General features: G+C 37.9%; 1 protein-coding gene across 3 annotated transcripts in view; it reads right to left on the reverse strand.

Annotated features, from left to right (window-relative positions):
• Window positions 1–529: 529 nt before the first annotated feature.
• The window catches only part of ythdc2 (YTH domain containing 2), a 79,434-nt gene continuing 67,486 nt past the window's right edge, over window positions 530–12,477 (reverse strand). For all 3 annotated transcript variants that reach the window (XM_031893156.1, XM_002936413.5, XM_004910467.4), the window contains exons 24-31: window positions 12,250–12,445; window positions 11,513–11,625; window positions 9,913–10,202; window positions 9,054–9,225; window positions 7,584–7,787; window positions 4,052–4,234; window positions 3,073–3,189; window positions 530–644 (exon numbers count right to left, since the gene is read on the reverse strand). In XM_031893156.1, the coding sequence (XP_031749016.1) occupies window positions 3,112–3,189; window positions 4,052–4,234; window positions 7,584–7,787; window positions 9,054–9,225; window positions 9,913–10,202; window positions 11,513–11,625; window positions 12,250–12,445 (1,236 nt within the window). In that variant the 3' untranslated portion in view covers window positions 530–644; window positions 3,073–3,111. The remainder of the gene's footprint in view (window positions 645–3,072; window positions 3,190–4,051; window positions 4,235–7,583; window positions 7,788–9,053; window positions 9,226–9,912; window positions 10,203–11,512; window positions 11,626–12,249; window positions 12,446–12,477) is intronic.

Genomic DNA, 12,477 nt, shown 5'->3' on the forward strand with positions numbered 1-12,477 from the left:
TAATCTCCCAAGTAAGGGATCTGGCACACGGGGAGATTAGTCGCCCGCGACAAATCTCCCTGTTCGCGGGCGACTAATCTCCCCGAATTGCCATCCCACCGGCGAAAATGTAAGTCGCCGGTGGGATGGCACACGCTGCCTCACGAGGCATTTTTCGGCGATTTGCAGAAATCGCTTGCGCAGCGTGTGCCATCCCACCGGCGACTTACATTTTCGCCGGTGGGATGGTAGTTCGGGGAGATTAGTCACCCGTGACAAGGGAGATTTGTCGCGGGCGACTAATCTTCCCATGTGCCAGAGCCCTAAGACAGTAAAGTAAACTCCAGGAGCTTTCTCTAAGCTATTGCCTTCATTTAAGTGTCCCGCCTTCCCGTTCCCTAATTTACAGGGAGACAAAAATGGAAATGTTACCAAATAAATTATTAATTTAACACAGACTGTGAGATAATAAAAGTTGTGAATATATGCATATCACTGTGCTTGCGTCATCTGTTTTTAAGTGCATAAAATCTAATACAGAGCTTTTAACTTGAATTTTTAAAAGTGTATTTATTACAGACAAATTAAAACAATCAATCTTGAAGTGTTTAATCCATAGATGTTTTGTGCATTGATAATCCTCCTCACTTCCGATGACCAAAAATCTGTTATGAAGAAACAAATGTGTTATTTATTCAGTAAATGTTTGATGTAAAGAATGAATGCTGTAAATCTGCTATTTTCAATGAGTGTCGGGATATTCATTTACAGGACTGCACATCCATATTTTGCAGCACACAAAGGACATTTAAAGTTTACTATTACTATTATTACTTTACTATTTTGAAAAATATTAATGACTGCTATTCCATTCTCTGGACCCAATATCAAGGGGAAGGCAATTTTATGTTCAAAACACTCTTCTCCTAGGCCCCAGTTACTAAGAAGCACAAGATGTCATGTTTGATGGCCTCATTTCTCTATGGTAGTGCACAACAACTTAACATCCTACAGTGCTTCTTTGGAACAAAACAAGTGCCATAACTATTATATTGGGTCCAGGTGAAGTCTGAGAGCATATGTCAAAATAATATTGGTATCCCTTTTAGGGGGAAAAGCTGTCAAAAAGGCCATGTTTTAATCTTTTTATGTTATGTTACCACAGTATTGTGGTACAGTGTAAAGGAACCCTTATATTTGTGCATACCAAAAACTATGTGATGCACTAATTTGTGACTGCTCGTTGTGCTTAGAATGTGGCATGGACAACAACCTGTTCCTTTTTGTACTTGAAATTGGAATACATTTTTAAATAAGGACATATTTGTATGGAGTAAGGTATAAATATAGTTGGCACATATTATATATACTCCCACTCATGGGGCTTAAATTATGTGCAGAGGTTTAATGGTGTTAGTCAATGTTTCGGTCCTACACAGAGGACCTTTATCAAGACATCATCAAATGTCCTCTGTGTAGGACCAATGCATCAACTTAGACAGTTAAATATTCTCTCTTTCACTACAGTTACTTTAGAATTGTACAATGGACACAACATAATACAGGATTAACTCATAACACCACACAAGGAAACCACTTTAAAATTACTGCTGTACTGAGTTTCACTTCATTTTCTTATAGGTCTGAAAGCCTCCCCTGTACCTTTTTGTTAAAATACCAGGTCATCCCTAAAGACTAGACAGAACAAAAAAGATATACTTAAAAACTGAAAAAAGATGACAAACTGCCATTATCTTATAATATATCTGTATATATTACACTAAAAGTAATTTTAAGATAATCTACTCCCCATGCCCCATTATACTGATCATAGCTATAAAATATGGGCACCGTCCAATGCAGGAGGGTGGAAGGACAATTCCTTTATGGAAGCTGTCTCCTTTATTATTATACCCTTCTTTACTATGGTCAGGCAGAACAGTTAATGCAATGTGATTGCACAAATCATTGCAGTGCAGCTGGCATAAAAAGACTTCAGTCATGTCTTCTGCCAGACCTAAGATAATACACTTTTACATGATCACATACTCCAAAATTGCATCCTTCTTCAAAAGTCTAGATGTGGGATGTACTGTGTTGATTGGATTAAAAAACAGCACCCTGAATGAGCTTTAAGAGACTTTTTAGTGAGGATCAGTGTTTCCTGGTGTATACTGTAAGTCACTGAGTATCCAGGCCCAGATTTGTGGGAAGGCCACAAAGGCCCCTGTCTAGGGTCGCAGAGTTTTAGGGGCGCCATGCCCACTAGGGAGTTCTACTGGCTACTGTGGCTGCTTTAAACCTCCTGTCCCCAGGGCGGCTCCTGTTTATCTTGTAGAGCGATGCACAGGTTGAGGCGTGGAGCAGTTTAGCAGTTCTCTCACACACATGCATCTCCGCATGGGGAAGAATGGGATCACAGGCTGGCCTTGGGAAGCATAAATTTGAAATCCGGCCCTGTGAGTACCTGCTAGACTAGGTGGGTTCTAGGATGACTTGGCACACTAAGGGGCGTATTTACTATGCTGTGTAAAACTAATTCGCCGAAAAAAATGGAATAAAAAGCTGTGTAAAATAAATGGAAAAGATTGCCGGCTGAACGCCGGATATTACGCCGTTGTTTTCCATAAGTTCTGGTGGAAGAAAAAAACACGTAAAAAAATTACGCCAATGTTGCGCCGTTTTTACACCGCGAAACCTGGCGATGTGTGGCGAATTTTCTTGCTGTTTTTTACACGGCATAATAAATATGCCCCTTAGAGAACATTTTGAGCACGCTGGAGTGCTCTGTGATATATATTTTATCTGCTTATACAAACATTTCACTAGGCTTGGTGTTGAGTCCTGAATGTGTAGTTCTTTGCAAGGCTCTTTTTTTGTTTCTACCTTTGGTGATTAAGCAGAAACTGATCCATTACTAAGAACATAAAGCAAATTGGGGCTTATTCTCCTCATTGCTTATGCTGCTTTAGTTTAAAGTTAAAACTACTTCTACAATCACAATGACATACTTAGGAAGTTCTATATTCCCTTCAAAAGAAAAGTAATGATTTCATAGCTAACTATTTCTGTTTCCAAGTGCCAAATACTTACAAAATTCTGCAGCAGCCAGTATTAACAGGGTCACTATGACTAAGGAATACTTTTGCTTGTCAAAGGAACTCTGTCCCACAACAGAAGCAACTGTTCTCCAACAAGTGTCTCAAGTTCCTTAAAATATCAAAAAATATTATTAACACAGGGAAATGTATGCAACTGCAGTAAAACAAACGTAAATAACATAATAGTCAACAGAATGCTCAAATATGAACTGCTTTTAGGCACACTACAGAGATTAAAATGTACTACAGCAGATAAAACAGATTCATTACCTTAAATCTGGTTATTTATAAAAGAAATAAAAAGACTGTGTAGTGCAATTAATGCTCATAATATTGAGTAAATTAAATGGTGCACACTAGGTGCTACTAGCTGAGTACAGCTGGGGCTGTAGACGTCATGTCCACTGTGATGGTGAGGCTTCTGGCCAGGGCCCACATTACCTCATAACAGGTATATTATAAGACTAAATACACTGGTATAAGAATCTAAACACTGCAAAACATTCCAATGAGTACACACCTTTACTGCACACCTGGGGGCGTATTTATTATGCTGTGTAAAACTAATTCGCCGAAAAAACGGAGTAAAATAAGCTGTGTAAAATAAGTGGAAAAGATCGCCATCTGAACGCCGGATATTACGCAGTTATTTTCCATAAGTTCCGGTGGAAGAAAAAACGCGTAAAACAATTACGCCGTTTTTACGCCATTTTTACACAGCGAAGCCTGGCGATGTGTGGTGAATTTTCTCGCCGTTTATTACACAGTATAATAAATATGCCCCCTGGTGTAATTCCAGATTTGGATTTTTGTATGTATAGACCATGTCCCATATATAAGGCAACATTAATACTTTTTCCAAAATATGAGAATTGTTAGAGACCACACTTGCAAAACACTAGCATGCTCTTCCATCCCTACGTTACTTGCGAATTATAAAACATGTTCTCAGAGGTCTTTGCCAAACATACCTGCCCGTCACGGCTGATTTGAACTTTTTTATTATCATTCCATGGGTTAAGCAAGTGATGAGCCTGCTGAAAAGGTAGGCTTTCTTTTCTTATCCATTCCACTTTAAACACACCCCCAAGGCTTGTGGAGCCCCAGTCCTGACTTTTCTCTCGCCCAATCTCTGAAGTCATTCTTGCAAAGCCCTGCACCAAAATATATTTGCACAAATTGTCACAGTTTTACCTTGCTGCAGCAGTCATTAATCTCCATGCCAAAATGTTTCATAAGTTATAAGCAAAATAAATAGGAAAAAGAAACATTCTTATACATACTGTGGTTCACATTTTGTAAAGATGTTTTTGCTGCACTGTTAATAAAGTTTTCCTGTTTTGAAAAACGCGCACCACTATGAATCTAAACTGTTGCTGGCTGTGGAGACGCAAACCAGTACACCAGTGTTTCTAAACTTTTTTGTCTGGGGACCCAAATTCCATTGTGGAACCAGTTCTGTGATTAAAATATGGTTTAGAACCAGGTATGAAATTTGTTTTTATTACTATTTTCTAGTGTTACAAAGGGATTAGGGAGATCCGCACTAAACAGCATAAGGATCCAAGTTTTGTTTCCAACCCACAGGCTAAAAATCCCAGTAGTATAAAATCCAATTCAAATAAAATAAGTAAGAAAAATCGGACAATACCAAGGTACAAAAGTCCAAATAAAGGCTCAGACTGCCCAAAGGCTTAACAGAATTCTCTATATTTTATCACATTATTTCTAATACAGCCCTCAAACCACGTGGTGTATATATATATATATATATATACAGCAGTGAAGAGATCCGCACTCACAGGATTTATAGAATTAATCTGGTGTTTATTGAGAAGACTAACGTTTCGAAGTAGCCAAACGTTAGTCTTCTCAATAAACACCAGATTAATTCTATAAGTCCTGTGAGTGCGGATCTCTTCACTGCTGTATCTAATTCTTCACTTGGACCTGCACCCAGGCTATTGTGACCCGACTGACGTGAGTGCCGGCTCTCTCCTGATGCATATATATATATATATTATATATATATTATATATATATTATATATATATATATATATATATATATATATCAAAATAAAACAGCCAGCACCAAGGGTCTTTGTATTTCAAAAAGTCTCTTGTGTATTATAATTGCATGTACAACCGACGTTGAAATACAAAGACCCTTGGTGAGAGACTTTTTGAAATACAAAGACCCTTGGTGCTGGCTGTTTTATTTTGATATTTATATGATATCCCGTGCACAGGGGCAGCTGCAGATGCTCTGTAACAATATCTGGATCATTGGCTATCCTACTAACCCGTGAGAATTGACTAGTAGGAATAGACTTTTTGACAGATATAGGATGAAAGCTGTCAAATTTTAACAACTGATTGCGATCTGTAGGTTTCGTATAAATTCGTGTAAGGAATTTATGTTCACTTCTCGTGACCTCAACATCTAAGAAAACTATTTTGCGGGAATCTGCTGACATAGTAAATTGAATATCTTGATGGGCCCTATTTATCTGATCACGGAAGGCGGACAAGGACTCCAGGTCACCACGCCAGATTTGACAGCTTTCATCCTATATCTTTCAAAAAGTCTATTCCTACTAGTCAATTCTCACGGGTTAGTAGGATAGCTAATGATCCAGATATTGTTACAGAGGATCTGAGTAAAATGAATAAGAAATTGACAAGTAGAGGTTACCCTCAACATATTCTTCAGGATAGCCTATCTAGGGTAAGTAGACATGAAGGGATTGGTCAACGTCATAAACGTGGAACTGAACAACGTATGACATTTGTCTCTCAATATCATGTGCATAGTGGCCGATTACACTCTATTTTGCAGAAACATTGGCATCTGTTAAGGGAGTCATATCCCCCAACTGAAACATTCCAACGTTCTCCTATGATGTCTTATCGTAGGGGCAATACCATAGGTGGCAAATTGGTAAGAGCTGAGGTCCCTCCTATACCGAGGAAGTTTACTTTTCTAGGAACACCTAGGGAAGGTATGTACAAATGTAAGGGCTGCTCTCAATGTCGTTTTGTTTTGGTGGGATCACAGTTTAGTGACCCTCATACAGGGAGATCATACAAAATACATGGACACTATACATGTGATACCAATTTTGTGGTGTACATCTTAATATGTCCATGTAATTTAATTTACATTGGAGAAACTATTCAAAAAGTCAGGGACAGGTTTTCACAGCATAGATCTACAGTTAACACTGGAAATAGAACTCTCCCAGTGTCCAGACATTGCTTAGAAGCGGGACACACATCCAATGATCTTAGATATTGGGTCATACAACATGTCCCTTCTCCTAGGAGAGGGGGGGATCGTGTTAAACTACTTAAGAAAACTGAGGTAGAATGGATCCACCGTTTAAATACTCTAGCTCCAAACGGGTTAAACAAGGACTTTTATTTTTGTAATACTGTTTTTGTAATATATTCTTTATTTTGGGTTTGGTATATGTTATGAACGCTTATGTTTACATTGAATAGTGATGGGGTGATCGAACCCTACGTTCTATCCTGAGTATTGCCTAAGCTTGCTAAGTTCTGATCCTCTAAGATGTATTTCTTGGAGCTACTATATGGTACTGAGATAGCTCGTAAATATGGATGTTTTCTGGTAATATGCACTTCATACGGGGTTGATGTGGCGGCTCCCGTGCACATTGAATACACAGTTGTGTATTCCGTCTCCATGGCGACCCGCCCCGTCACTTCCGTTATTACGCTATACAAGGAAGTAACAAGCATATGAATCATTGTTTGCGACTGCCACGAGGTACGCTTGAGAAAGGGGGAGGGATGCCCCCGAAACGTTGCGTGTATGTGGCATACTATATCGATAAGTATGAACTGTTTATTGCTTTGAATATTCGCTGTAACTCTTTTTAACAATGCTTTAATAAAAGCTACGTTTTATTACTTCGGAGTGCGGCTCAGTTGGAAGATATATATATATATATATATATTATTTTTTTTGTTCTAAAGCTATTAAGCAGTTTATATACTGCAAGTATTATTAATTTTTCAACAACAGAGCCACCTTATGGTCAGTTCTTCTGACTGTACATTCAAGAATATATTCTAAAGGAAAAAACTGTTCTGATGTTGCTCTGAGCAGGGAAAAGATCAAAAGCTCTTTCATGTGTCTTTTTCTGAGTAGCAGCATCAGTAGAGTACTCTATTGTCCTTCTGAGCATGTTCTCGACTGCACTGTCAGAAGAACAGACCAGAAGGTGGTGGTGTTGTGACAAAAGTCATTATAATAGAAGTTTATTAACAGATTTATAGTTTTGGAATGCCTGTCATGGCCGGTCTACTTTTTATTGCCCTCCTGCTTTCCCCATAATGCACCTCAACTCTCAAGTTGTGTCCATAGCGAGATTGAGCTCCACATCAAATTTGACAGGGTGAGCGGAGATAGAAATGTTGAATAGGAGTAAAACCAACAAACAAATAAATTAGTGCCATCACAAAAAATATTTACCTGAAAGTGGCCCGAACCTTGAACAGAGAACACCAAGTAAACTGTGCTGCTCTCCCAAAAGGCTTGGTTTAATTTGCGCTCATTGCTCGGTGTTGTGGACCATATTCCCTTCTGCTGTGAAATTTCAAGATTTCTAAGGTTGCTGCTCTTCATGATGAAGTATCGCACAAATATTGTTTGTCTGGGGGATGGTGAGTTTGAGCCCTGAAAGACAAATCATGGGAAGAATGTGATAGAACCGTTTCCCATATAAATATGTATATATATTTAATTAAAAGTAACCACTATCTACAGAAAAAGGGGTGGTTTACCGTTAAGTTAATGTGTAATAGGTTATAGAATGTCCAATTCCTAGGCAACTTTGCAACTGGTTTGCAACATTATTTATTTTTTATCATTTCTAAATTATTTACATTCCTCTTTACCATCCTTCCAGCTTTCAAATGGGGTCACTGACCCTGACACCTCTAAAACTACTGCTTTGTGCGCTTACAATTGTATTATTATTTTAATTTTGTATTCCTTGTCTTTCTATTCAGGCCCCTCCTAATCATATTCTTGTCTCTCATTCAATCCACTGCTTCGTGGCCCTAGCAACCAGATACCTGCTTAAATTACAAACCTAGTTAAGCGGCTTAGAAAATTAAAGATAAATGGTAGGGGGTGTATTTCTGTATATTTTTTACACCAGCTTACTTAAAGCAAAAAACAGAAGTATGTTCAACAGTTACAATTTTCAGTAACATTAAAATCATTTAATTTTTTTTTTATTAATACAGTATACACTAGAAAGTTGTCTTTAATTTCATTTTCTTTTATTCTGCAAAAAATATTTGGGTGGACACCTTGGAAACTCCTTGCAAAGTTATTATGTTTCATGTTTAGTACAGGTATGGGATCCCTTATCCGGAGACCCGTTATCCAGAAAGTTCTGAATTACGGAAAGGCCATCTGCCATAGACTCCATTATAAGCAAATAATTTAAATTTTTAAAAATTATTTCCTTTTTCTTTGTAATAATAAAACAGTACCTTGTACTTGATCCCAACTAAGATATAATTAATCCTTATTGGAGGCAAAACAATCCTATTGGGTTTATTCAAAATTTAAATGATTTTTAGCAGATTGACGTTATGGAGATTCATAATTACGGAAAGATCCCTTATCCGGAAAACCCCAGGTCCCGAGCATTCTGGATAACAGATCCCATACCTGTATAATAAAATCACTAAATGTAAATTACATTTAGTCCTGATTCACTCCAAAAATACAGAGCAATTTTAAAGATATCTTACCCTAATACTCAGCAATGCTTTCCTGGCAAACTGCATCCATTGCTGATAATCATGAAACATAGCGCATAGCTCATTGAACCCCTATGATGACTGCTAAATTCAAAATTACCCAGTAAAAGATGCAGTTTCCATAACTGTGCCCTATTTTGAAGTTATTGATTTGATTTTAAGGTACCTTTGCAGAGGATGAAGGGGAAGGACTTTCACAGGGACTGGGATGGCTACTGTTATCCGATAATTTGTATTTCACTGATGACAGATCAGATTTGTCTTCAGGCCATTTATGCAGCGAATTCCCCTTCTCTTTATATTTTGCCTGTGGACTGAAGGCTGACGGTGGAGCAATTCTGTAATAGGAAAAATTACTTAATTTAAACACTCAAAAGTGTTTTAAAATGAATAAAATATAAGTAAATAAAAACATGGCTTTAGAGAACAGAATAAACTCTTTAGTATAGTTTAGCAAAATACTGAAAATGGTAGATAAAAAAAAAAATAGGGTAGATAAGGTTTTTTTTTTGTTTTTTTTTTGCTGTATATAATAGTAAGTTCAGATCTCTCTGTGTGTAACTGCGTACTTAATTAGTATGTATAACTTAATTCCAATGTAATAGATATTCCGGGGCCATTAACTAGATTATCATGAACAGAAATTCAATTTTTGCAGATTAACTTGCAAACAGGCAGGTCAGAACCATCCTCCTCAATAGTGAGCAGGAACACAGCAAACACATACTGTGCCACAAGTTGCATTAAAAAGCAGTAAAAACAATGTCTGAGAATACAATGCAAGATTAGTGGGCTAGAAAATAATGCTGATTATTAGAACAGTTCTGTTTTATACGTACATGCTGAAACATATTCTGCAGATGAATGGAACTAATCATATATTACAGCTTTGAACTTTGTTGCCAGCAAATTCACAAAAATAGCTGGTGGCAAGAAGCCTTTACCACTGTTTGGTTTGTGGGCTTGATCCAATAACTAAGCCCTACCAAGAGATTTCAAAGCTGTGAGACACTGTTTATCTGTACCTGTCTAAACTGGATGGATCATCTAGTGACTCTGCCTCTGTGAAATTCTTCTGACTATTATTAATCCTCCCAGAAGTTAACAGATGGTCTTCACAATTCAATGTCCTTGGTCTTTGTCCAATCCCGGAAGGTTGCTGCAAACCAGCTGATTGCTCTTCTGTGTTTAGAACAGCTATAATTACTCTAATGGTGGCTTCATCAACTTGAGACCAAGGTTTTGACGGTGCTTGAATTCGCCTAAGAAATAAGCTCTGCCATTTCTGCCGAAGTTGAAATAAAAGTCCAGCAGCCTAAAAGTAAACGACATGTCAATTAGACATCTTAATCTAATCATACAGTACTCCGTTCTATATGCTGCAACCTAAGGCTAAAGTCACACAGAGTGTTGGCTCCACTTCTCTCTCGCTGCAGATCCACTCTATTCCACATGCGGAGAGAAGAGAAGCCAACACTCCGTGTGACTTTGGCCTAAGGACCAAAGATTCACTTTCATTATTTTAGATGCCCTACACCAGTAAACGCTAACTGCTGATCAGCTGTTTTTCCAAATTACCACAAATGACCCTGATAAAAACAGCAGCCACCTCTGCTACTTTTTATACTGAGTGTTAGGCTGAGGCTGATACCATGCTGGGCAGATTCTAAGCCTGCGAAAACCGCAGACTGGACTTGTACATTTTCAGTGATTTATAGTATCTATTCAAGGGAAACTGTTATGACTATGGGGCAATAGTAAATCATTGTGATTTCCTTAGGTAAATGGAAAACTATTTTCCTTTACATGGACATAGAGCCACTGTTCCATGGGGGAATGCCAGTTTTTTAGACACCCCAGAGATTTTAATTTCTAACCTTAAGCCCAGAGCCAACAGTCCTCTTTGCTGAAAATATCACCAGCATGAGGGACTAATCTAGTGAGCACAGCACTAACATGTTATCTTCAATCCAAGATGGCTACCCTTGGCTGTGCGGATACACAGTAGAGTAAAGTTGAAACTTAGATACTAAAAACTGTTTTTTGTTTCTCTACTGCATAGTTGCATTAGCTCAGCCTATCATAATACTCCAGGCTGCTGCGTTTTACAGTGTTTTGAGGTTAATAGCTGTAATCGCTAAGTCCTCCCCAATGAATCCTAGTGCTTTGAAAATATTAACAACTGTAAGAAAAAAAAATACGCTATTTATAAAACAGATATTGGAGAACCACTACATTGGATTTTCTCATAACAATGATGGTTAATACAAAAAGGATAATTTATGAACGCAGTGCAGCGTGCAAAGCAAAGCAATATTTTGCTGCATATCTCTATGTTTTCTACTAATAATGCAGCATTCTTTTGCCAAGTAACAGGAAATTGCAGCCATAACTGCACCCAAGGCAGCTAAATAAACAAGTGCTGGTGCAATTATGGGGTATGTATGCAAGTTGTATGAAAATTGTAGCTAACATTTTCACTAACATTTGGCGACCGGTGCAATAAAAATACATTAACATGTGAAGGGTGTCAATAAGATTAACATTTATGTCCATGTTAGCCTGATAACATGTGTGCTACAGTCTTAAATGAGCTATAAAATTTTAGAAGGGCTGCTAACCTACCTCAGGGTCCAATCTGAAATGCAGCCATTCATCCAGTTTAAGTGTTGCTAGAGTGAACGTGTTCCTGTCCTCCATTTCACTGTCACTACTGTCATTTGGTATACCATCGCCAACTAAATAATATCAGTAGCAGAAAGGAAAGTTAAGATATGCCAACAAGAAGGTTTGGGGGAAAAAACTGTTAAGTAGCATTTACAAAAAAAAAAGTGCCTATTTTTAGTTTCCACATTTGTCAGACTGTGAATTTAAACACACTTAGAATACAGGGTGCAGACAGCATAGCTCTTCCTAGAGGCATTTTCTGGCTAAAATTGTATGGTTTTCCCCAACTGGAGTACAGGCTCTGTTAGCCTAAACCTGGTGGGAAAAATTATGTTGCTGTCGCAGGTGCCCTTTAAAACTTTTCAGCTGAAGGAACTGCACACAGAAGTAAACAAAGCAAGCGGAGTAATTTTCCTTTCCTGTTATTTTAATTATAGCATTCATTGATATATCTGAATCCAAACCCTAATTTAAAAAATATTTTCAAAAAATTGGTCATGTTCAGTTGTCCAGGGTTTGTTGCATGACATTTTTGGTTTAAATTCTGTTCAGCTAAGCACTGTGGGTTTGACCACAATGCTGCAAAAAGTGCTAAGGTCTGGCCTCAAATCAAGGATTCTGTGTGTATTTTTCCAATAAGCAGAAGTTATTTACAAGTTGTCAATTAGTACTTTAAGAACCTGTCTGAGTCCTACCTTGGAAAGAAGACGGCTCCTTCAAAGCACTGCTGGGAAGTCTTGCAGGTCCTGCAAATAACACTGCAGTCACTGGAGTAACCACTGAACAGCACTTAATATTTGCAATTCTATGGGAACGGGTCATCTCATCATACACAAGCCAGTCTGTAGGCAATGCTTGAACAGCTTCCGCCTGACAATTTGCAGAAGGGATCTGTTAAAACAAAACAATTTCAATTCATCATC

The sequence above is a fragment of the Xenopus tropicalis genome, chromosome 1, assembly GCF_000004195.4.
Source record: "Xenopus tropicalis strain Nigerian chromosome 1, UCB_Xtro_10.0, whole genome shotgun sequence".
Lineage (NCBI taxonomy): Eukaryota > Metazoa > Chordata > Amphibia > Anura > Pipidae > Xenopus > Xenopus tropicalis.